This window comes from Lutjanus erythropterus, chromosome 14, assembly GCF_056507025.1.
Source record: "Lutjanus erythropterus isolate fLutEry1 chromosome 14, fLutEry1.hap2, whole genome shotgun sequence".
In the NCBI taxonomy this organism is placed as follows: domain Eukaryota; kingdom Metazoa; phylum Chordata; class Actinopteri; order Lutjaniformes; family Lutjanidae; genus Lutjanus; species Lutjanus erythropterus.
In genome coordinates this window covers 37,358,577-37,384,666 of record NC_139330.1, presented here as the reverse complement: position 1 = coordinate 37,384,666, position 26,090 = coordinate 37,358,577, and the positions used below count along the sequence as shown (strand labels likewise).

The following is a 26,090-nucleotide window of genomic DNA, read 5'->3' as shown; positions in this document are numbered from 1 at the left end:
GTTTGAATGAAGATGACAATGACAAAATGTTTATCCGAAGGATATCTGGATAGTTTGGTGAGAACAATAAATCAGCTGTTTCTTGTTTAACAAAACTTATCTTCCTCTATAGCAAAACTATATATACCAGCAGAGCACCATGAAACTGGGGGTCTGTGGACCCCTATTTGAGAACCACTGCTGTAAGCAATATGTGTTTTCTTGGGTTAGACACAGCAGGGTTACGTATTTAGCTCTTTATGACTATAACTATTCTCAAGCTTTTGACATGAAACTGCCTTCCAGCCCTCTCCTGGGCAGCAGCTTTGACTCCAAAGACAGAGTCCATAGTTCTATAAAGAGAGTATGGTTGAACAGCCAGCTACTACAGAAAAAGCACAGCCACATTAAGGTTGGCAACCCCCTTCCCAACCCCTCTACACACACACACACACACACACACACACACACACACACACACACACACACACACACACACACACACAAGGTTTAGCTGGGTAACAACCCCTCTAAAAAGACCAGGAGCCGGAACCACATGCCACCCAAGGCATTCAGTGCTTTTCCTCTCTGAAAATAACTCTGGGGTGAAAGTCACCTGTCTTTTAATACCCAAACCAGCACAAGGCTCATATAATGTTTCCTAATTGCTCTGGTTCAGCATCTTTATTTTGCCCAATGCTAGCTGAAGCAACAGACTGTCAAAGACCTTCAGTGGGCTGTGTGGGTTTCCAGACAGCTGGACCGTTCACTCTGACTGTCGTTCATTCTAACTATAGCTCGGGCTACATTTTATTTGGACAATATGTTATCTTTAAAGTATTATCTTCAGTCATTGCTCTGGTGTTAGCAGGTGTGTTTAGACAGTCTTAACAAAATAAAGAAATCAGAGGAATTCTTCCAAAATAAGAACACCCAGTTGAGACCAAAGTGATTTAAAACTGCTCAGAACATTCCAGTGTGAGCCATGAGGCTGTGCTTTTAACTTTGTAACAAAGAAACCACACACTGTCAGTGACTTCTGACTGCTGCCAGAGATATTGTGTGGGGAATAATAGGTGATGAGGCTGCTGGGAAACTTGATACAGTGCTGTTCTCAACAATACAGTGGCCTGCTGCAGTGAGACATTCTTAGACATGTTTTAACTTTTGGAATAGGTGAGAGTCGCAATGCAGCTGATAATACTAACTCAATGTTTATGTCTTTTTTTTTATTTAAATTTAGAGAGAGCGATAGATAGAGAGAGAGAGAGAGAGAGAGAGAGAGAGAGAGAGAGAGTGAGTGAGTGAGTGAGTGAGTGAGTGTGTGTGTGTGTGTGTGTGTGTGTGTGTGTGTGTGTGTATGTGTGTGTGTGTGTGTGTGTGTGTGTGTGTGTCTCAACCACGCCCTGGGTCAAACAGACACACAGACCTGCAGCTCATTACAGGTCAGTCAGTACAGAGGACGAAGACGGAGAAAGCCATGTAACCTGGGCGCTACGTTCATCAGTCATTATCTACTAGCCCTCATGCTGATTGAAGGTCAGGTTTAGTTTTTTACTCCACAAAACACTGTGGGATTTTCACAAGAAAACAGCATTGTAGAATCTCATAAACAATGGAAGTGAATGATGACCAGTTTTCAAATGTTAAAAAAACAACAGATTAAGAACATAGAATGCCTCAATACTGCTCATCTGGTGTAATCCAAGTCTCCTAAAGCCCCATCATGCCAAGTTGACTAAATAAATGTTATTTACACCATGTTTTTAGTCTGAATCTTCACTGTAGATCCTTAGCTTGGAGTCACGTTCATGTGCACATGCACACTGTCTGAAATGGGTTTGTGTGGTGTGACAGTGTGCAAATGGCATGCTGGGTCTTTAGGAGACTATGCAATATGGAGAAATTTTATGTTCGTTTTTCCATTTGAAAACTGGTCACCATTCACTTCCATTGTTTGGGAGATTCTGCAACACTGTTTTCCTTCAATAAACTCTAGCAGTGTTTTGTGGACTAACAAAATAAACCCAACCCCCTATCAGAATGAGGGTGAGTAGATAATGACTGAATTTTCATTTCTGGGTGAACTATCCCTTCAAAACAAAGACTGGACTGGTAAAACCAAATTTTACCACTAGATTTTACACATAACTGTGTGACTGGAACGAAATGAATTAGACAGGAGAGGCAAATTTACCACGTTCCTGAAAATGTTTCACAATAAAAGGCCTGTCAGGGATTTAATATTTTTTGTCCTCTGAAATGCTAGAGGGCTTTTAATTTGAAACACACACAGGAAGCGTTGAACTGTTGAGCTAAAGCAGTAACTTTAACAGGGGAAACTGAGTGGATCAACAAGGCTTTGTACTTGCCTTTTTGCTACTTTTGTGGCCGTACTGACAAACTATAGCTGCTAGCTACCTCACTAACAGTCAGGAACAGGGTTACATCAGAATTATATTGGGATGGGGAAATGATGGGGAAACTCAGTAGTGTGGTAAGTGTGTTGTTTCATGTTCAAAAATCATACATTACTTTTTTGTTAGTGTTTATAATGCATCTGTTCAGAACATGCTGGTTAAAGTTGGTAATCGTCAATGACAAATGCTGGTTCAGACAGTTACTGTAAAACTGAACCAGTCAAGCTCTTACAGCGGAGCAGAAAATATCTCTCTGGTGTCAGTTTGAAACAGTTTACTAATATATTTTAAAGGCAGCACCCAGAGAGGTCACCACACCACCCAACCACAGGACTGAACCCCCCTAAAATGATACAACAACTATGTCTTAATGTTTTCCAAGGCTGTTAGTTTCACTCAGTGATATGTATATGTTAACACTGAAATAAATCAGGCAATATTTTCACCATGATCAGATGAACAGACAACACAGTGATTTTTCATTATTTAGACACACCTCTCATTAATGGGAATTTAGGGTAGATTTTAGCTTGTGGATATTCAGGTTGATTTTGAACATCACTGATATCTTGAAACTGCTTCACAAGCTAATGTATTCAGAAAAGTATTAATCAGGTTTGAAAAACTGCTGTACTTACATGGTTTCTCTGGGCATTTCTGGCACTTATGGAAACCCCAGGATGTTCCAATGGTCCCACAGCACTGCTCCTGCTTAGTAAGACCTGGCAAAGCCTTCCCACACTGAAAGATTCAGACAGATGATGACGAAGAGTGGGAGAGAAAAAAAGGAAACATTACTTTAATCCAAATGATCTACAAACATGCAGATATGAACACAGATTTCTGATGGCAATCCATTATCATTTGTGACGTTCACTTTAGTCAACTTTGTGAATATTTAAAGTGAGACAGTAAATCTGTTCTTCATTTCACATCCCTCATCTTCAGGACTTGATTGCTTTGCAACTGTGTTGCTTTGTTTTGGTTGCAGCACTATAAATTTGTCCCTTGTACAAGCCTATTGTCATCTTTGTGCTTTTAAATGTGGCACTAATCTAGGCTGAATAGGTCTTGGGGTTTTTTCTCTTTACTGGCTGCGCAGAGATGAAAATGACATCAATATTTCCATGCAACATGATGTCACAGTCTCCATACTGCTGTTTTGCAGCTATCATGTAAATGATATGCATGTTATCATATTCCAATAAAGACACATTAGAGTCAAGGTTCATTTACACTGATTACTGAGTGGAAAGTGGATAAAAACAGAATGCAATGATTTGCAATCATTTTTGACCTTCAGTCAAATGAAAACAAAACAAAGACAAGATATTTAATATTCAAATCAATAAACCTTATCCATTTTTGTAATTGTACACTCATTCATTGATTGCATTTGTTTTTCCTCCGGGTTTACACAACAATTCAAACTTTTTTTGGAACCACAGTTGTACTATTAAAACACAATATTGCACAATGAAATGTGGGTTGAAATCCCTTCTTCCTACACACACAGAGTGTATGACAAAGATTCAGCAAAACTCAAAAACTGTTGTCTCCATGTGTCACCTAGACACAAAAGCATGAGAAAATATGAAAAAGATTCTAAGTTGAAAACACAGACTAACTTTGCTAAACCAAATGAAATTTAAGGTTGTGTTTCATTTGCTACACAAATATTACTTGTTCCATCAGATGTTCCTGAGTTGTATTGCGCTAACACACAGCAGTCACTCGTGACATTGTACCTGACTCCCTGCGGTCTCTTGGAAACAGCGACCCAGCACATTCTTGGAGGTAACAGGCTGGTACTGGGGAGCCTGATAGCCGTGCTGGCCGGGATAAACAATGTTGTAGCCGTGGCGCTGGATCTTCTGACTGCTTTCTGTGTGGTGGTAGCTGTAGCTGGTGGATGAAGAAGAGCCCGATTGGGAGCCTTTGAGCTGGTGCCCATTGTTGTGGTAATTGTCCACCTGAGACACCTGATGGACCTGGACAGAGGCCTCTGGAGGATGCTTGATGTGGATATTGACGATGTTGGGGCTAAACACTGGAGGCACATCAATCAACATGAGTAATACAGTTATTACATTGCCTTCCTCCTTATAATTACAGAAAGGGAATTGTGGGTATTATTGGAAAGAAAGCAATATTTTAAGGAGACTAAAAATTTCACACATTAAGGTTTTTTGCTCATCCTTACTCTGTTGCTGGGAGGATCTGAATGAACTTGGTCAAGTCTGATTCTCAATCATAAATAATATAATTCTTAAATAAAACACAATATATAGTATAATATATAACAGCCTCCCTCAAATGTATTCACTGTATGCATGTACCTTTGAACAGTCAGATCTATCTGCTTGCTACTTTTATAAACTGTTGTAAAGTCCCATTTTAAGAAGGACATAATGAATGGGACAATAATATACATGAAAAACTCTGCCTCTTGACTTTGTTGAACTGCAACTAATATTTATTTTCTTGGATTATTTTGACTATAAAGTGTCATAAAATTGTTTTGTTTTAAAAAAGTTCTGATTAATAATTTTAGAGCAATAGAGCAACGCAGTGAAATTTAACCCAGTGGGGTGGGTGTGGGGTGAACCTGCACTTATATCAGTATAAACCAGAGGTGGAAACATCAGTAGCTGCTCGTTATATTTCTGATTTGGTGTTCATTTCTTTTCTTTATGACCTCAGCAGTGTACTGTAGGGAGACTGCTCACCAGATCACATCAAGATGTTGCTACTACTTTTAGGCATGTACACACCTGAGCAGTGACTGTGTGTTTTGTAATAATTGTAAAACATACATAAAAAACAAACATACATATACAACATATAAAGGAGTTTAGCGCCAGTAAGGTTCAGTAAGGAATATTTTATATTAGGGGTGTAACAATACCAAAAACTCTGATGCAATATTTATTGCAAAAAAAAAGATAACTTGAAAAAAACGTCCTTTGTTAAATACTAAATCTGATGTGTGCAGCATTTTTGTTCATATAAACTTGTTTTTCATTTTAAAGTGATAGTTCAACCAAAAATGAATATCTGGCCATTATCTACTCATCCTCATTTCAATAGAGGGTCAGGTTTATTTTGTTAGTCAACAAAAGTGTGTTGGAGTTTCACAGGAAAATAATGTAGAATCTCCCAAACAGGTACTGTATACTATATAACTACTGAAGTCATACTTCTTGTTCTAGCACTGCATCAGAGCCAGCTCAAGAGAAAATCTTTAAAAAATATTGTGAAATCCAGAAATACTAATGCAGGGTGGGGAGAATATTACAATGACTAACACACTGATCATCATTTTTTAATGAAAAGGGGCCTGTGTTTTGTAACTTGTAAATGATCCACTTAAGACTTATGGAGAATGTGGACTTTACCTGTTCAATCAGTCTTTTGTTACTGGTCAGCAAGCAGGGATACACCTCAAAGACCATTCCAGTGTTCCTACAAGTTACAGCCCAAATACTGCAAATAAGCTCCACTTTACATCACTGCTGAGCTGCGGCATCTCATGTGCCTTAATTCAGGTTATGTATGCATTCTTTAGAGGATGTTCACTGATAACAAATACACTAGTTTTTGGTCCAACCACAATTTCCATCGAGGTCATAAACCACTTGTTTAGCCTCTTAATGTACTGGTGGCATCACAGCTGATCACTCACCAGGACTCTGACCGTTGCCGTAGGTCAGAGGCAGCGTATGTGTAGAATGGACCTGAGTTTGGCTGTAGCCGCCTGATGTCTGCTGGTGCTGCTGATGTCCATTCTGAACAGGCATCTGGCAGAATTTTCCAGTGAAGCTGGGGGGACACTGACACTTGTCCCTGGCACTGCACTTACCGCCATTTATGCATGGCAGGTGACATACCACTGAGAAAAGAAAAAAAGGACAAGAAGGACATGATGTTGATGCACTAATAGTCCAAACATAGTTACATTATCAACACACATTATGTACTTGGATTCACGTGTGCAACTTTTCAACACATCTGTCAATAATTAAGCTTAAGTTCGTCATCATCTTGAAGCTTAGCCCCACCACTCGTAAACACAGAGAGAAAATGCAGGTTGCTGTGTGTCTGTGTGTGATGCATTCAGTCCTGACATAAAGCTCAGGGAATTCTGCCATCCCACTGCAACACCTTCACAAGCTTTGTCAGAAATCAATCAGTGAAAAGAAAGACTGAGCAAACATGCATGTCATCAAAAGAATGTTGTGAAATTTAAAGTTGATTTTATTTGATACTTCTTCCACTTAGCATTCTCGATTCTGATTGGCTGGAAGGTGTGAATGAAGTTACAGTTAACAGACAATAACCTTCAATAAATACATGATGCATACAGAAATACCATATTTCCATCATGCTGACCACTTGGTTTTCCATTGTTTGAACATCAACTGGAGCTCTTGCATTACTGTCACCTTGTTGTCTTGTCTTCTTTTGTAATAGCTAATGGTCACAGACTAGAGACTGTGATGAACTGACTTTTAATTTTGGTTATTTTTTTTAATTTTTAAATAAATATATTAGTATTAAACTGTAACTAACAGCAGCAACAGTGAGACTAAAGAACTCTGAGGTAGAATTTTTGTGTGTGACCCCGAAAGCTGAAAGCAAAAAAAGCTTCTCAGTGACACCAGCACAAATTTAATTTAACTTTTTAATAACATTGTGATTAAGACTGGGTACCATCATTCATTACCAACACCAGTGCCCTTAAACTGATAACAATAATGTACTTCATTTGATACCTTTTTGTTCTCCTACTTCATTCAATATTCATCATGTTAATGGAAGTATTCCTGAAATAATCCTTCCACGTTTTATGTATTTATTTATTTATTTTATTTTATTTTTATTTTTTTTTACATTGTGCTCGACTTCACCACACCACAGACTGTATGGGTTGCAGCTTCTGTGGTAGTGAACCAGTCACATGCTGCATTAGAACTTGTGGTGTTTGTCTGCTAGGAAAACCACACAAATAGTCATATTTTTCTAGATCTGGGTACAAAAAGGATCAAATGCAAGTATTGTTTGACTGGAGAAGTTTCAATACTACTTGGTACTGGGTTATCAGAATGCAACAATGCAGTACTATAGAAAGCAATCAATAACATTTTTGTTTCTCTCCTAATTTTACAATTTAAGAGTTTCTGAACTCCTGGCTTGTGAACACCCTCCTGTTTAGTGACAGCAGGAACCCTGAAGTCAGCCAATCAGAGATCTTGTGGCTTACAAATTGTCTGGGGATGTCTACAGGAGATTTCTGCAAGGTCCTTGCTTGAATAGCAGTGAGAACAGCCACTGACAAATAGGGAAGGGCATTTCAATCCAAGATTCTATTCGATATTCACTGGGCTCTATTCCACTATTATTCAAAGTCAGGTCACAACAGCTGGTACTTATCCATCATTGAGCTTGAACCGATACTGGCAGGCACTTGTTAAGAAAGCATTAAGCATAAAATCCACACATAGTGTCAACAAAAATAAACTTTTTGTCCATTGAACTCCTCTGTCCTCTGAGGGTGGGGGCTGATGTAATGAGTTGTCCTGCTTCTCTGACATGGTGTCAGTTAGTTTGGACCCAGTAAATGTTCATTAAACAGCCTGAAATAAAATAAATCAGGGTCTGCTGCAGATGTCTTACTGGTGCCTGGCAATAACAATACCAGGCAATACCAGAGCATGTGATAATGCAAGATCTGTATCTAGTAGGTAAGCCATGGGAAACAAATGAAGGGAAAGGGAAAATAGATTTTAAAAGACAAAATCATAGTAACATGAACTATTTAGTTTTGTATAATTGAATGACTTTAATTTCCAAATATTTAAAAACTATGACAATCCCTACTAACAAACAACAAACTATGCCCCTTCCATTTTTTCAAGGACATGCCTTACCATAAACAGTGCTCTGCCCCCATTCTCCATGTCAAGACCCAAATATCAAGACTTTGGATTGGTTCTGCAATGCAAGGTTTTTTTTTTTTTTACAGTGAAAGCTGGGAGACTCTCTACCGCAGGGGTGTCAAACTCATTTTCACCGAGGGCCACATCAGCATAATGGTTGCCCTCAAAGTGCCAGATGTAACTGTAAGACAGTATAAATGTAGCTAAATGTAACTAAATGTAATGTAAAATAAATGCAACTACTCCTTAATGTTAAATAACTCTGAATTTTTTACTTATTCAACTTACAAATATTACATATATATATATGCATAGATGTAAAAAAAATATGTTTGCTTGTTGCTCTGTTATAACATAAATCCTTTCAATTTGTCAGGTTATGAAACCCACATTACTCCATCAATCAACGATCAAACTATCCAAGTGAATAAGGAAAAATAACAAGTTATGACATGTTATTCACCTTCCCATCTTTCTTGAAACAGCCTTCCATCTGCATCAATTTTTCTCTTCCTGGACATTTTGGGATCATTGTTTGTATTTCTCAATTCCACTTGTTTGGAAAATGGCATTGATGTGGATACACTGCAATCTATTGGCAGGATGCTGTCACTTTGCGGGTAACATAATCGGCATACATTATGGGAAATGTAGTTTATGGTCAATGCACCCTTTTGACTTATTTATTATAAGACAATCAGACCTTTTAAGCTCTCGCAGGCCACATAAAATGACGTAGCAGGCCACATTTGGCCTGCGGGCCTTGAGTTTGACACGTGCTCTACTGAGTACAGAGTTCAGACTGATGTGTGTGTCTGGGAATTCTGAGGCAAACAGAAAAACAATAAACACAGAATTAGCTGAGCGTTTGTTTTATTTTATATGGCATTTTGTTGGCAATTGACCATGGTAGAAAGGGGATAATCCAAGTTTATACATTGTAATACATGAAACAGGGGCTGAGAATAAGCTAGTGCTAGGAAAAGGTAGTTTGTTCAAATAGTAAAAGTTGCCAGGTATTATCCTTTTTGTAAATGTTGCCTTTCCAACAGACAATGAACTCGCTGTAGCACAACAGGTGTAAACTACACACACACAGAGCAGGCTCTAGCACTGTTCCCAGAGGAGATAAACCAATCACAGACAGCTGTGTGGTACTTATGGAAGAAGCCATAGTGAACAGAGGACACAGTGAATTTACTATTGTGTAGTGTAAATGGATTAACACACAGCGTAAAGGAGGTGATGATAGTGTATGCACCATATACAGTTCAAAGTGGTAACAGTTGGATATGGACAAAAACACTGGAATCACATCTAAGTACTGTTCACAGATCCCAGACACAGAGACAAAACATGGTTCAATGCTTTGACATCTCTCCCAGTTCTCCTCTCCTCTTATCTTTTTTTTCCTATACAGATTCAGAGCTCTCAAAGTCTGATGAGAAATGACACAAATCTGTGAGCAGGAAAGTGATACACACAAATGATTCACATGCAAAAACCCAAGCAGCCATATCTCACATTGCCTTCCAATCATACTGTAGCTTTACACATTTAGTTTGCTGCCTAAACTATCAAGCCCCTTACACTCATGAATCATCATGGGGTCAAAGTTAACCGACAATAACTTGATGCAAAACATTCAAACAGATTCACAGAGTCCTGGTGTGACAGGGACTGGGTTAACAATTATTGTTGAACTGACAAGATATTAAGACTAAAGATAAGATAAGATAAATGTTTGACTGACAGATCATTTTACTTCAACACTGTGCTGTGGTGGGATATACTAGGTCCTCTCACCAAATCTAATCATATCCCTGCCCAAACTGAGATTTTCTTGCTTGAAAGAACTAAAACAACTGAGTGCAACGAAAACGCAACCCTGGGCTTTTTAAAACATGTGTTCGCCCACTGGGTGACTTTAGTGATGTTGCATCTGTGTACTCTATGGTCTAAACTTTAGACTGTGGAGTACTTTAGACTCTAAAGTGAGAAAAGAATGCAACATCATAACATCGCTTTAGAAGAGTGGGGAGACTGCAGAGTGAAATTGCACTGAGTCATCCATTGTTGAAGTCAAAAATAATCTTAACATGTTTTTTAAATGTATTGTTAATAAATTTCTATTATTATAAGGGGAAAAAGTCTTTGGTAGGATGCTACAGTGCCAGTGTTACACTGTAGAGAATGAGAGATGCAGTAAACAAACTGGTGTTGTAGTGTACATGTAACAGACAGACAATGTGCTATTAGCAGTGTTGAAGAGGAAGAAACATACCAGCATCTAACAGACCAAAGTGACTTCAGTGATCCAATGATCTTGATTTAGCGGGTCCACAATATAATTGGTGTTTCTTGACATATTGTTTGATGTTATATGGTTATAACTATGGTTACATCCGTGTTTCTTACAACCTTTAACACACTACAGCAGAAAATGCAACATATACATTAATGCAGCAGTAATAATAACCCAAAGACATCATAAAACACTGACTGGGACCATTTTACTGCACAATGAGTACTTTTATATTTGATACTTTACTTTACTTTACAGTGGATTTTTCTGTAATACTTATATACATTTACCTTGGTAAAGTTTAGGATTTTTACTTGCAGTGACTATTTTAAAAGTGGCTTTTGTATTACTTTTGCTTCAGTATTTGACCTGAGTACCCACTGTCTAACTGCACCTGAACTACACGTGTTACTGGCCATGTCTTCCCCTTTAAGGAAGTTGGTTTTGTGGGTAACCGGTGGGTGTGATGGAAGGCAGTGTGCACTGTTTGCTGCGGTTACTAGATTGAACAGCGTGTTTCCTTGAAACATGTTTGAGGTTTGTTTCTCCCCTTTAGTGGGTGTTTTCCAATCAGCAGCGACATGAAAATAGACACTGCTGTATTAAAAATACTGGGCAGTGTGTTCACATACACACAACAGGGTGTTCAAAGCACCACCATTTCTGTATAAATAATTTTTTTCTCATTTATTGTCAAGGCTGAATGAAGGCCTGGGCAATGTGGCTGAAAAACATATCACATAGTAATGTTTCATATCGGTTGATAGCAATAATTACTGATCATGTAGGTCATACCTGACAAAATCTTTTGTACTCTTAAGGAGAAAGCAACTAAGTGAAAAATAAAATAAAATCAACAACATTGCAACTTTCGACCTATCACGATATAATGATGCAAAATATCTAGTCTCATATCACAATTAGGGCTGTCAAAGTTAACGTGTTAATAATGCATTAACACAAATTCATTTTAACGCCACAAATTTTTTTGATGTGTGATTAACACACATTCTTTTACACTGGCCTGACCAATAGTTTGAATGAGCAGCTGGAAACAAATCATCTCACAGTCACAAAGATGCAAGCTTCTGTCAAACGACAGTGTAAACAGGTTTGTCTGTTTAAGCAACTGACTCAATGCAAAGAAACACAAGTATATGAGGAGGCAGATGAGCGAGTGCTAATGGAGCTGCAGCTTCACCTGAAACCTGGTAAAAGTAAAAACAAAGCTGACCCACAGCAGAGAGAGAGACAGAGAGAGAGAGAGAGAGAGAGAGCATGTGAATATGAACAGATGTGTCAACTTGATATAAAAACTTTTTATGATAATGAATCATAATGTTACTGTACACTTCTGGTGGTGTGTAATTTTTTACTCCAAGTCTGATTTGTGTACTTTTAAATACTTAATTACTTCATGCTGATTGATCATAACAGTGAGGGAGGAGAGACGAGCTGCAGAGAGGAGGGAGGGAGGAGAACAAGTGTGTGAAGTACTGACTGATATAAAAACTTTATTGATGATGAATCCTGATGTTACTGTACAGTTCTGTGGTTTAAACACTACAGATTAAAATATCTGTCTCTGTAAAGACCAAACTGACAGACGCTCATCTCCTCCACAAAACGTTTGTCACTGTGCTGCATTATTGTAAGTCATGATGAAGAGTCCAGACTCTGTCTCTCCTCTTCATCTCCTCAGTGTGTCTCAGTGTGCAGTTTGGAGCTAATTAGCTATCGAGTGCACTTTTTTTGGTTACTGGTTCAACAAGCTGAGGTGCAGGCTACTGTGTGGCCCAGTGTGACCGTCTGCTCTGCCTGTGATACAACACTGATGTTACTGCTTTATGCAGGATTTGTTTGGCTGCGTCAAGATAAGGTTTTCATCTATGTAGACAGATTTGGGAACAGTATCCTAACAAATTAGTGCAAAACCACAGCGACATGAAACCCAAACTTTCATTTGTTGCAATTGTAAGGTATAATATTCCATTTCTTATTAGGTATGTAACAGGGCCGTGCAGAGACCTTTGGAGGGGCAGGTACTCAAAGTTAAAAGGGGGCCACGAATTTGCTCCATGGTGCTGATTCATAATCTGCCCTTTATTATTTGTAGTGCTAATAATAAAGTAAAAAATAGGGGTGCTCCCATAGCTCAGTTGGTAGAGTGTCACCCCATGTACTGAGGGTATTGGTCCTCTTCAGCGCTCGCTGGTTCGATTCCCACCTTTGACCCATTTGCTGCATGTCATTCCCCCTCTCTCTACCCCCTACAGCTGAAGATATGACAGGAATGTCATATCTTCAGCTGATATGACAGGAATGTCATATCTTCAGCTGTACCTATCTAAAAGGCAAAAAGCCCCCAAAAAATAATAAAAAAAATAAAAAAATAGTTAAATGATATAGAAATCATGTATTATTTAAATGTATTTGTGCTTTTATTCAGTTTGACTATCCAGTTTGTGCAAGACAGCAAGGTTATAAAAGTTATATATTTTATATTTATGCATATTGTATTGAATCTGTGTGTATATATACAAATGTTATAAACAAGTAGTGATATGTTTAAATGAGAGGTTGAGAAAGTCACAATTCAAATTCTTCTTATTATTATTGTTATTGTTGTTGTATTTATACTGTAATAGTCCAAAATTATGTGAATATGCATGTACATTGCATAGTTTTAGTGAAATAACAGCCTATGCCTCATTGCCTCTAGAAACATAGGAAAAACACTACAACTCACTTGACAGTAAAATGATACATCTCTCTAATGCACTTTGCCCGTGACAAAAGAAACATATAGACACAAAAAGAGGCCTGACATACTTTTTCCCCTCAGCACGCTGTGTGTGGTTATCTAGCGGCTATAACTTATGAGAGGTGTGTGCAGAGTGAGACACACAGGATGCTCACGGATCGTATCACGATTTTGAGTAACGGATCGGATAATTTTTCAGATCAGCAAAAAAGAAAAAAATGGTGGGATTGGGGTTAAATTATTTTAAAAATGCACTTGTCTTTGATCTTTGTCTGTAATTATCACCATAGTTATGTAATGTAATAATAATGATAATAGTAATGATAATGGTTATAATATTAAAAACTTCAAACTTATACAGTGCTGTATGTACATATATTAGATCATTATACACTGTACAGTATAATACACAACTATGCTCTGTAGTCTGTAGTCAATCAGCAGACACACTGTGTCACAGACGGGGCGAGACAGAGCTGCACCGGTGAGCAGAGAGGAGCTGTGTAGAAGTTAAGACAGCTGATATCACCAAAGTTTCAATGAACATCACAGTTTTATGATCTGTTTCTTTGGTGATAGCATAGTTACATCAGTGAAAAAAGTTATGGTCTGGATTTCACTCAAGGCGATGTAACGTCGCTCTTCACAGAGATGCGCTGCATACAGCAGCATCTGTCCTGTCTGCAACTGCATTGAGATTTCTGGTATTATAACTTATACAAAAGTAAACTTTGATGCTCACATGTGGTCCGCGGATCACACGTGTGCCGAACCGTAGAGGTCAATTTGTACGGGTCACGGATCAACTGCGATCAGTTGCTTAGCAGCACTTAGCTACAGGGCACATCTGGGCACGTCAGGGCAGTGAGGGCACGTCTACATGGATCATGTGACCAACCGAGGGTAGATCTGAATTATTGTCATTTTGTTTTATTTATTATTTTGGGCCACACAGACAGACTTTCTCACACACACACACACACACACACACACACACACACACACACACACACACACACACACACACACACTTACATAAAACAAACAAACAAACAAACAAAAAAACACTTTGACAAAAGGGCACTTTGGGCATCAAGGGGGAAAGGGGCAGGTGCTTCAGCACCCTCCGCCACCCCCCCCCCCACCCCCCCACCCCCTCTGCACGTGCCTGGTATGTAATGACTAATCAGTGCAAAAGAAACTGGCATGGCCTAATCTTGCAAAACCAGATGATCGGAGATCTCACCGCCTACTGTTCACCTAGGTATTTGTAAATGCAAGGTTGTTGTTTGAATGGCAGTGAGGACAGCCACTAACAAACCTACACCTCTTCTATTTTTTCAAGTACACAACTTACTTAACACAACGCTCTCCCCCCATTCTCCTCAGTGGTAGGCACACAACTTCTGCATGTTACCACCCCATTATAAAGAGACACCCCGCAGACCTTGGGTTGGTTTTGCTGAGGAGTTTCTTTTTAAACTCTCCAACCATTTCCATCCAGTTTTAACAACAAAAGCTGGAAGTCTGTCCTCAGTCTTTATTGAGAACAGTGATAAGACTGACCTGGCGTGGGTGAATATCTTCAACCTGAGTTGACCGACTTCAATTTATGATACCAAGTACAATATTCTTGCCGAATTTTCCAACAGGAAACAATACTTAACCACTCTCATATATTGTTTATGATATTTCTAAAATAAAAGAAAGTAAATTAAACTATGTGAATACTATTTCCTGTGTTTAGAAAGATTGATATCAATTTATTAACATTTGTGTTCTCCATAATTACAGTAAAACAGTTAGGGTAAATTCTACCCATAATAGCTGCGGCTGAACCAAACAATAGGAATTCTATGTACACTGCTTGATTGATGCACCAGGAGGATGCAGTACTTCTTCCATCCAGAAATATCTGCAGGAAGCTCTACAACTCAGATGATTTGAGCAGCCTGTCTGTACCCTGAAGGGTGAAAAAAGCTAAGCCAGTCAATATTTCTCAAGTAACTTTATACTACATTTATTCACAATATTGCTCTATTAGAACTGCCATTTGCAACATGAACTCAAAATAGAATATAATAGAATAGAAACTCTTGGTCCTAACGTGAAAAATCAGCTAGTTGCTTTGTGGCTGCTGCAAAAAATGACATATGTATACAAGTCACTGTATATGAAATGAAAGATGACTACTTTCCTCTGAATGAAGTGCTACACCTGTCTTTCTCCTTTAAGCCTTCCTACCTTCCCTCCCCACTCAACTCATCTCCTATACCAGAATTTGTTTCAGTCAAACTGTAAATGTCTGTAAATGGTTCGATATTGTCTGGACTGCTAACTAGAAAAATGAGCTGGCAGCAACAGGCAGCTTTAATAAAGGAAGCCTGAGCTAAGGGCCAGAAAGCTCTCAGCACTTGGCGAGTCGCTGCACTCACCTAGGAGAAAATATGCCAGAAGAGCTGGAAAAAACTCCACTCCAATCCACTCTCCAGGGGCTGTAACAGGCCAACTAGGATACACACACAACAGGCTGAATCAAGCCCTAAGTCATTCTCTGAATATTTTCTGCTATCACCAAACTCATCAATTGGCCAACGAGTTTTCACTCCATCTTTGCCATGAACTAGATTTTCTCCAACATCTGCTGAACTATTTTTTATATGGTTCGGGAAAAGAGTAGAGAAAAAAAAAAACTCTTCACATGCACATGTGACAAGAAAACAAATCTTTTTGTGGCAATGCTCTTTTCAGGAAGAGACAAAAAATGTAAGTAGAACAGGGGCAAATATTCTGGGGAAATTCACAATTAATGTTTTAATACAAGATTTAAATGTGCTTGGAGTAGTTCTAATGTTAGCTAGGAAGGCTGTGTTAAATTACCTTTACTGGCCTGCTCCATGTTGTCTTTGTAAAAGTTTACATTCGGGCCATCAAAAATGTATTTTGGCCATCAGATTTAGAGGCTTGGTTGCCTGTGGGACAGTCCTTAAAGATGTTAGCATCTGTCCCTGCTTCATCGTCATTGATCAATGATAAAATCATAAACCACACTTGTGAACACAGATGTCCAAAAATCTGAAGGGGACTGGACCCTACTGTTTTTAGCTGTTGCCTGGACATGGCTAATGAGTAGCAAGTATAATGTTTACCTTGGTATTTTAACACAAAGCATGACTGAAGCTGTTGGGAATGTCTTTAGTCCAAGTATTTGTTCAAAACCCAAAGTACTGTACAAATTGAAATTTTGAATGAATGTCTGTACAAATGTTGTGCCAATCCGTGGCGCTTTAGCACAGCCAGGCCATTTGGCTTCACCATCTGTGGCCACAAATGTCTGCAAAATTTGATCCATCCAGTAGTTGTAAAGATATTTCAATCTAGCTATGGACCAACCCACTAATACTGCCCTCCCAAGAGCCATATCATTGGCGTGCCTTAAAGTGCCCAGTCACACACTGTCAGGAGAACAGCTCAGAGCACTTGGCATGGCCTGGAATGAGTGTGGCATCAGGCCCATTCGAGATGAACAGCCTTTATAGCCTGTACAGAAGTCACAGAAACACTCACATCCCTTTGGATTAGAAAATATTTAATGTCTCTGTTGAATGCTGTTTCATGATATTCTTCTATGACAGATTAGCATATTATAAAGCTACAGTAGGCAACATTGTTTTGGTAAAACAGAGAATTTCATAAAAACCTTTCAGTATAAGACCCTGAATCAATGACAGAAACTAGCGCAAGAAGGTCACTATGAAACAGGAATAATAAGGAGAAAAGAGCCCAATGAGCAATGTGCACAACCCAGGAGTTTGTCAGCTCTCTTGGTTACTTTTGACTCCACCTTCAGTTGTGTTCATTCACGTGTATTGCAGAGCTTTGCCAACTGCCGAGAGGACTGGGCAGAGCTGAGACACAGAGCCGACAGACAGCTGCTCAGAGCTAGGGAGCTCTGCAAGAGAGGGTCGGCAGCAGAATGGCACCTCTGGAGGAAAAAAACATTGGAGTCGCTGTGATGTTGGCTGCTTTACTGACATGAGCGTAAATCCACTTTTTCATCCCAAAAGTCTGAAACATACACTCTGAGCTCCTACTAAAAAATCTACAGTTTTCTGGGTTCCTACCTACTACAGCTTTAAATACTGTGCATGATGATCTCGAGTAGTCTGCTGTGTAAAGATTATTATTGCAAGAAGATAAGAATTGTTTTGTTTTTGTTTCCTTAAAATGAGCCCTTTACATCCTCCTCTGCAGCGGCCACAATGTTTCTACAGTAGCCCAGAACAGACAAACCAAACACTGGCTCTAGAGAGGGCCTGTCGCATTTTACGTGTTTATTACAACAGGGCTACCCGCTTGAAGGTGTGTCTTTAAAGTCAAGAGGCTCCAGGAGGCTCAAAAGGGCTTGAGTCAAGCGGCTGTACAGCAGTGGATAAACCCGCACTACTAAAAACACACTATTTCCTTAATTTCTTCACAATAAAAGTTGCCTAGTGTTTTGTTATTTAAACACTTTTATTATGAAGCAGCACAGAAAGGACATGTTTTCATATTGGGGTTTCATCAGCAGTCGCTTAATCACAACCCCAACACAGATGAAAGCGAATATGAAATGGTAAACAAACAGCAACACAGGAGAGGAACTACATTTCAAAGCAGATAGATTTAGACAGAATCTACAGAAGTACTGAGAGTTAAACATAAAGAGACTTTTAAAAATGTCCTTCTCTCTGCTCTCCTGCACACACATGATCACAACACTTGCTTCTTCAGGCGGGAGAAAGGAGGCTTGTCACGGGTTGGCCGCAGCCAGTGAGACTTCACTGCAGCCCACTTGGAGGCGGGTCGAGCTTGTTTTGGCCCCACTCCAGAGTAAGTCCATCTCAGGTGCAGCTCAGCACATCTCGGCACGATAAAATTGGTCATGGAAATGAAAATCAACATGGCATGGTTTGAATCGACACAGCCAAAGGTGCCAGTGGAAAAGCCCCATTACATGCTTGAAAGGCAAGGTGGTAGCCATCTGCAAGCTCACTGTTAGATAATACTAAATCCTACACACTGGTCCTTTAAGAGAATTAATTTTCATAGTGCAAAATCAGACAAAAAAAATTCTATTGTATTTGTATCCACTTCCATAAAATATCTTGTTGATCAAACATCTAAACCAGGAGAGAGTTAGGGAGAACAACTCCTGGCTCCAAAACTACTGCAACCTCAATCTTGAGAGATTATCATTGTTTACTCTGCATGAAATCAGAGCCAGTCAGGTTCAAAACAAAAAGAAATCTAACCAGCACATACCGTGCGGCCATCACCAGGGTTTGATTCTGCAAAGCTCTGGCTCATCTCCAACAAGCCTACAATGAGCGAAGCAACTCCATATTTTGCCCTTGCACAAAAAGTTTGGCTAAACTTCACTTTTACATGTGGCTAAAAAACCATCAGGAAAACATCAAGCTTGTTGCAAGAGAGAGGAATGAATGCCAGGAAAACACAGAATGTGTTTCAGTAATGGAACTAGTAACTACAACCAGAGATTAGAGGATTAAAAAGAGAAGTTAAAGTCTCATAAATTGATAACCTCAATGAAGTGCCAGTCCTTAATGTATAATCAAATGTGAGTGACTTTAAGCTCGAGGAGTTACATTACATACATAACTAGAAACAATGTAACAGAAAAAAAGACAAGAGAAAACAGAGATTCAGTCAGTCAGACAATCAGACAGATGGATGAAGAATTGGGCTGGTGTCCCGGGGAGCATTTTTCTGCTGATTAGCTGCAAAAAAGCACTGAGGCATCTAACATACGACTACATTTATCTGAAAAGAAAGTTAATGTTAATTTCACTTTGTTATGATAATTATTTCAATAAGTAAAAATTATTCCACAATAGAAGACAATCTAAAATTACAAAACATGTCCATACAATCTAAACTATTTTTCCTCAGTCTATGAGAACCTGCTGAAACCCTAATAAGTCTCTCTCCTTATCTTCTGGACTAGCTATCCCTGACAATTTCCCAAAATGTCATCATGGGTTGTGGGCTGAGTTTCCTTCCATTGGATCATGAAACACTCCTCCCTTACCATCTCTCACCTCTCATCAGGTAAGTATGATAAACAAGACAAGTGCACTTTACTCTGTTTCGGCTCTTTGAGCTTGTCTGGGCTGCAAATAAGTTTTCAGCTTCCAGCTCCTTGGCTGGGGTCCGCTCCCTGTCACAGAGACTGAAGAAGGAGGGGGAAAAGACTAAGGGCACGGGAGGTATGAAGCGAGCCTGGACAGGCACATGAAACTGAAGCTCTATTCCTCCATTGTCATCAAGGTGCAAGGTTCTCTGAAGATCAAAATATCAACAGTAATTTAGAAAAGCAATAAATAAGTTTTACTGTTCTGTATTATCAAAATACATGAGCCGTAATTACTGCAGTGGCACCTCACATGTAAACCGGGAATTATTCACTTCCCAAGAGCTTCCACCAAGACATCTGTCCAAGAGATTCAATTAAACTTGTTCACAATATAGTCATCAAATGCCACTGAAATGATCATCTAAAAATATTACATTTTACAAAATGTAGTCAGCTAGACGCTAGATGTCTTTTCTGTTTCATGCTGTTATCAGCTGACAACAAAAACAACAAAAACAAAAACTACAAGCCTCCATGAACTCTATTTAGTGGTAACTACAGTATTTTTCGAATTGGACCCTATTGTGTGACTAATGAGGTCAACAAATTTTTGAAATTGGTTCAGTAATGAAGGAGAACACTGCAGGCAGTAGCATGACATAAACTAATATAATAATAATTTTAGCCTGTCAGAGACAAAACAAGCACTTTTAGTGGACACTGTTCAGTTGCCGGGATGGACTATGCTGCAGCTCAGTTTCACCTTTGCCAGTTGCAGCTCAGTCCCTCATTACTGGACCAGTTTCAAAAATTGTTGTTTCCATTAGTCATTTAGAAACAAAAACACGGGAAAATGGGGTCCAGGTTCAAAAATACCAAAGTCACCTTTTAAATCCTTGTGTTTTGATTAAATTCTGAGTAGCTTTCTGACAAAAGGAACCAGGGACCACTACAGACTGAAGCCAGTATAATGTTTTCTGCATCCATGAATGCTCAAGGGTCCATGGGACATAGGACAGTTTTCCTATCAGATGGTGTACTAGGCTCTCTGCTGACATCTGGATTACCCCAATTTTTTGTGATTGCGTGGCCACTATTGATCTGCTGCACGTGTGTGGACCATGGCCTCTAAGTGGACTCCAGAAAGGAATCGGCTAAACAGAACAAATAAGTGTAATACTGTGCAGTCTTTTAAGTGAAGAGGGCAGAGCTCGCCCTGGCTGACTGATGAGAGTTCACATTCAAGCAGACTGACCAACAGGCCATCAGTACAATTCCCCAAGCTGTATATAAACAAATATGATGGCAAAATATCGATGTGTTGTGAATTCTGAATCAGTTTGAGGCTGCTGTCCATGACAACAGTGAAGTGAGCAAAAGAGAAAAACTCACATACCTTAAGTCATATTTGGTGGGTCCAGCAGCAAGACCCATTGCAGGGATGAAAATAACAGAGAGCAATTATGATGCTGCCATATTGTGATGCTTAAGGAGAGATTTGGAAGAAAGGAATTCATTGTGAGTGCACACATGTCTAAATTGTTGAATATGACTCCAGTTAAGAAAATCTTCAGACTTTGTTGCCTTGAGAGGACTCTATAATGAATGTGAAGTCCAGATTAGAAGTTTGGAATTGTTTTTATTTATTGTTTTAAATATCCCCTTTTTGGAGTTACAGAACTAGATAAGGCATATGTGCTCTACCTTTTACAGTGCTATCTCTGTATGACAGATGAGACCCAATCTCAAGATGATTTTTTTTTCTGTTTTGTTTTCTTTTGTGATGTTAAATGCCTGTTAATGTGCATTAAAGGCAATAAAGCTCAAAAGGAGGAGTGGTTTCAGCCACACATGAAGGGAGGATTGCTGTGCCCAATATTACTCCAAATGATCCCAGATGACCTCACTCTTGCCTACACACGTGAAGCAGGTTCAGGTCATGAGATGAGGGTTCCAGAGCTCATAGCTTTCCTGCAGCAGGAAGTTGAAAGCAGAGAGCGCATCATGCACCTAACCAAAGCAAGCAGCCTCAACCCCCTAATCAGCACCGATGTAAACCAGATTCAGGGAATGGGAAATTCCAAAAATCGAGTTTGCAGTCAGCTGCAGCACTCCACACTCCACAAACTCTCCCCATGGGTGTTTATTGTGTGACATCAGAAGCCATAAATCAGGCCTCCAGCAAACAGTAACAGTATGAGCAGAAGGAACTCTGATGGACAGAGGAAGTCAGCAGAGCTTTGTCCTGGAGAAACACGTGAAGACATTAGGATTGCCAGCTGTAAAAAGGGAAACTTTAAAGCTCCACAGTGACAGAAGTGACAGTGACAGCCCGGTAACAACAGAACCCAACTTTGTGAAATTAATCCTGCAAAATGTCTGCAACAAAGAGCAAACTCTGAAAAAATAGCTTTTGAAACAGCACAAGTTACCTCTGCCATCATGCAAGGTCCTGGAGAACAAATCCAACAGCAGCTAGAAAAAAGGGGAATAACATCAACAGACATTTCAGGCTGCTGTGACAAAGAACTGCGACTGTCAGTATTAACAGGTGCTGACTACTACTGGAAAATTGTTTGTGGAGGAGCTGAGAGACTGTCAGAGTCCCTGGTTGCCATAGGAACCATATTTGGTTGGACAGTGCAGCAACCACTATCCATGACAAGTATGAGTGAAACTTCATGGATGAAGATTTGCATCAAGGAGACTACACAGGTGTCAAACCAGCTACCTGCATTCTGGGAACCTGGCCTGTCAAAATGTTGTTGAGCTTCAAGATCCTCAGCTCATTCTTCACTTTATCTCTAGATGCCTAGACACTCTGTCAGCTACAAAAAAGGGCAACATGATGCACCAGAATTCCCAGACAAGGAGATCTGATATTCTGAAAAGAAAACTAAAAGCTGATGTGACACTGTTCAAGAGATACGCTGATGAGATCGAGGACTATTTTCAACAAGAAATGTGTGAAGGTGTCCCAGAGGCCAAAAACACAGAAAGAGCTGAGAATAACTATGTCAAGTACTACTTTTGTCACCATGCTGTAATCAGAGAGGACAAGGCAACAACCAAGTTGAGTTGTTTTGAATCTTCTGCACATGAGGATGGTTGTCCATCTCTCAGTTACTGTCTGCTCACTGGACTGAACCTGAACGCAGACCTCCTAACTATCCTAGTCAGGTTCAGGCTGCATCCCCTTCCATTTAAGTCAGGTATCACAAAGGCATTCTTTCAAATATCTATTGCAGAAGAGGACAGAGACGCCTTGAGGTTCCTGTGGCTCACAGACCCTCTGAAGCCACCCGAAGACACCAAATCATGCATGCTGAGAATGACCCTTGTGATGTTTGGCAGGTCATCAAGCCCATTTTTGCTTATAGCCACAAACAGGAAGCACCTGTAAAAATACCAGACAAGTCATCCACAGACTGTTACCATTCTAAAGGACTCTATGTATGTTGATGGTTTTATTGCCAGCTCTAGGGATGTTGAAGACGCTTATGCATTAACCACAAATGCAAGAGAAATCTTGTCTACTGCCGGCATGAACATCTGTAGGTGGACCACAAATTCCTCTTAACTGAAGGCCAAGAGGCATCAAGGGGACTTTAACTTCACCCTGGAACCTGAAGCACATGGCTGTGTGTTAAAGGTCTAGTATGGAGGCCAGAGACTGATGACTTTGTATTTGACCTCAAACACCTTATGAACATTTTCAGAGAAAAAGAGGGTGAAATGGGTGAAATGTCTCTTCAAAGATATGTGGCAAAGGGGCACTGAGATGAAGAGCTGCCAGACGACTTCTCTCAAAGATGGCACAAGTAGTGTATGGAGCTTCTTCAGCTCCATCAGATTGTTATTCCCAGATGGCATGGAACTGAAAAACAGCAAATTAGACAAGGTCAGGCTCTTCATGTCTTCAGTGAAGCAAGTGAGAAGGCCTATGGTGTAGTCTCAGCTGATCTCCAGGGTCAATCAGCTGAGGAAAAAACTGTCACCAGGCTGGTCATGTTCAAACTCACTCTACCACATTTTGAGCTAATGGGGGCTCTGATTGCAGCAAGAATGGGAAACAACCTGCTAAAAGCGATGAACATGCAACTGAACCAAATCCACATGTGGTCAGACTTCATGATAGCTGTTCAGTAGATTCGCAGCTCAGCACATAGATGGAAACAGTTTGTTGCTAAGAGAGTGACAGAGATACAGTGATTGACCACACCCAAAACCTTGTCCCATTGTAGTGGGTAACTCAACCCAGCCAGCCATTTTTAAGTTCAGCGATGCAGCCAGAACTATCAGATGAAGAGCTCTGCGAAGAGGATTTAAAAGCTGAGCATAGGTCAAGTCTAGGGCTGTGCGGTATACATAGTATGACCGTAGAAACGATATAAATTTGGCCACAGTAGAGATTTGTGCTCTGCCATCATACTGTCGATGATGTCATCGCACCTGCCTCTGTGTGAAAATGGCCGCAAGCACAGTAACAGTGGAGAAGGAGGGGCTGGTTAAAAAAAAAAAAAAAAAAAAAAAAAAAACTGTGACCGCCAACAAAGCTAACACAAGCAATTTATTTTCCCATTTGAAATCAAAACATGCTCGAGTATGCAGAGAGCCAGAGCCTGCGCTCAGCTCAAACACCGGCTCAGTCTACGACAGGGGTCCCTAAGGCGGACCGTGGTCCGAGTCCGGACCCAGACGCCGTCCTATATGGACCCGGGCCTATAACCAATAAATTATTAATAGATTTTATTTTTTTACGGGACGCTTCTATTTTAACTGGCGCAACTTTTCTAGTCTTTCCGGCGCTGGTTTAGCTGATCAGGAAATGCACAGACCAACTGCAGAGAAGCTGCGTGTGGAGGAGACTGTTGTTAATGACAGAGTTTGTTACAACAGAAACTAACATGATGGTCAATGACATCGACACCAACCAGATGCACTTATAAAATTAAACAACTGTATAAGGAGGCCTATACGTAAAACAGGAGAGTCTGTGTTTCTCTGTGAGAAACTTTCAGATCTTCTCACAGCAGAGTGAACAGGTGAGGGAGGAGAGGAGGACAGACTGATCACTAATCAATCACTGATACCGTCGTCCTCTTGGACTGATTAAAAAAATAAAAATGCCAAAATTGGTGACAAACCCATCCCACACAAATAAAGTCTTTGTGTGAAACACTGCAGAGTTTAACATCGTGCTGTTTACAGACAGTCTGCTGTCTGTAGTTTGACAGAGAGACAGAGAGGGTCATGTCTAGAAGGGAACCCTAGACCCGCGAAAGATCGCGCAAGTTTGATTATTTTAGTAGAAATAACGAACACAAATCTCACGAGAGTTGGGCAAATAAAGAGTTACCTTCTAGACACGACTGAAAAAGCTGCGCAGCTCCAAAAATAGAAAATCATGTCGTGGTTCCGATGTTTTTAATGTGGCGGGCCGCCATAAATAAAACACTATTCACTGATCCACAGAGAGTCACTGAAACACTGATCACTGACCTGCTGTGATGGAAAAAAAAACTCACATTCTTTACTTAGGTATTTTTTACAGATTTTTACAGGATTACAGAACCTTTTCACTGTTTTTGCCATTTGCCTTATAGAAACCCAGTACTTGAAGTACTGTTTACAATATCTACTTTATTTTTGTACTTCTGAGGCACTATCCTTACTTCTGTTGTTCTTCTGCACAATAAATGCTCTAAAAATTACATTATATCTTTGCTTTTTTGCTGTTGTTGTTTTTTAAATCAATTTAGTTTTGCTAAGGGACTACAAAACCCCTTCAGAAACACTTCCATTATAAGTTTTACACCACAACATTTATACCGCGATATACCGTTACTAGGGGTGGTTAATCTGTCTGATTTCCCAATCCGATTCGATTACGATTATTGAGGTCCTGATTAGATTACCAACCGATTTTCGATTGTTAATGATTCTCGATTAGCAATTATTGATTTTCCATTTAACAGTAACCCAAAATACACCACAAAGTTATTGCACCATTAAAAGAAAACAGTCAGTTGCTGAATTACTTAACTCTTTTATTGAGTAACAACTCAAAGCACTTCCTGTGCAGTGCAAAAAAGAAAAAAGTGGTGGGATTAGGGTTAAATTATTTTAAAAATGCATTTGTCTTTGATCTTTGTCTGTAATTATCACCATAGTTATGTAATGTAATAATAATGATAATAGTAATGATAATGATAATAATATTAAAAACTTCAAACTTATATGTGCTGTACTATGTATATACTATACATATATTAGATCATTATACACTGTACAGTATAATACACAACTACTACAACTGTAGTCTGGCTCAATGTCCCGCCTACAGCACAGCACATCTGATTGGTTAGAAGTCATGATCAATCAATCAGTAGACACACTGTGTCACAGACGGGGTGAGACAGAGCTGCACCGGTGAGCAGAGAGGAGCTGTGTAGAAGTTAAGACAGCTGATATCACCAAAGTTTCAATGAACATCACAGTTTTATGATCTGTTTCTTTGGTGATAGCACAGTTACATCAGTGAAAA

At 39.6% G+C, this 26,090-nt stretch overlaps 1 protein-coding gene across 1 annotated transcript in view; it reads right to left on the bottom strand.

The window, feature by feature from the left end:
- Nucleotides 1-26,090, bottom strand: part of ltbp1 (latent transforming growth factor beta binding protein 1) — a 224,142-nt gene that overhangs the window by 108,697 nt on the left and 89,355 nt on the right. Inside the window, exons 6-8 of the mRNA XM_084735368.1 lie at nt 6,085-6,291; nt 4,148-4,449; nt 3,038-3,140 (exon numbers count right to left, since the gene is read on the bottom strand). Coding sequence (XP_084591494.1) covers nt 3,038-3,140; nt 4,148-4,449; nt 6,085-6,291 — 612 coding nt within the window. The remainder of the gene's footprint in view (nt 1-3,037; nt 3,141-4,147; nt 4,450-6,084; nt 6,292-26,090) is intronic.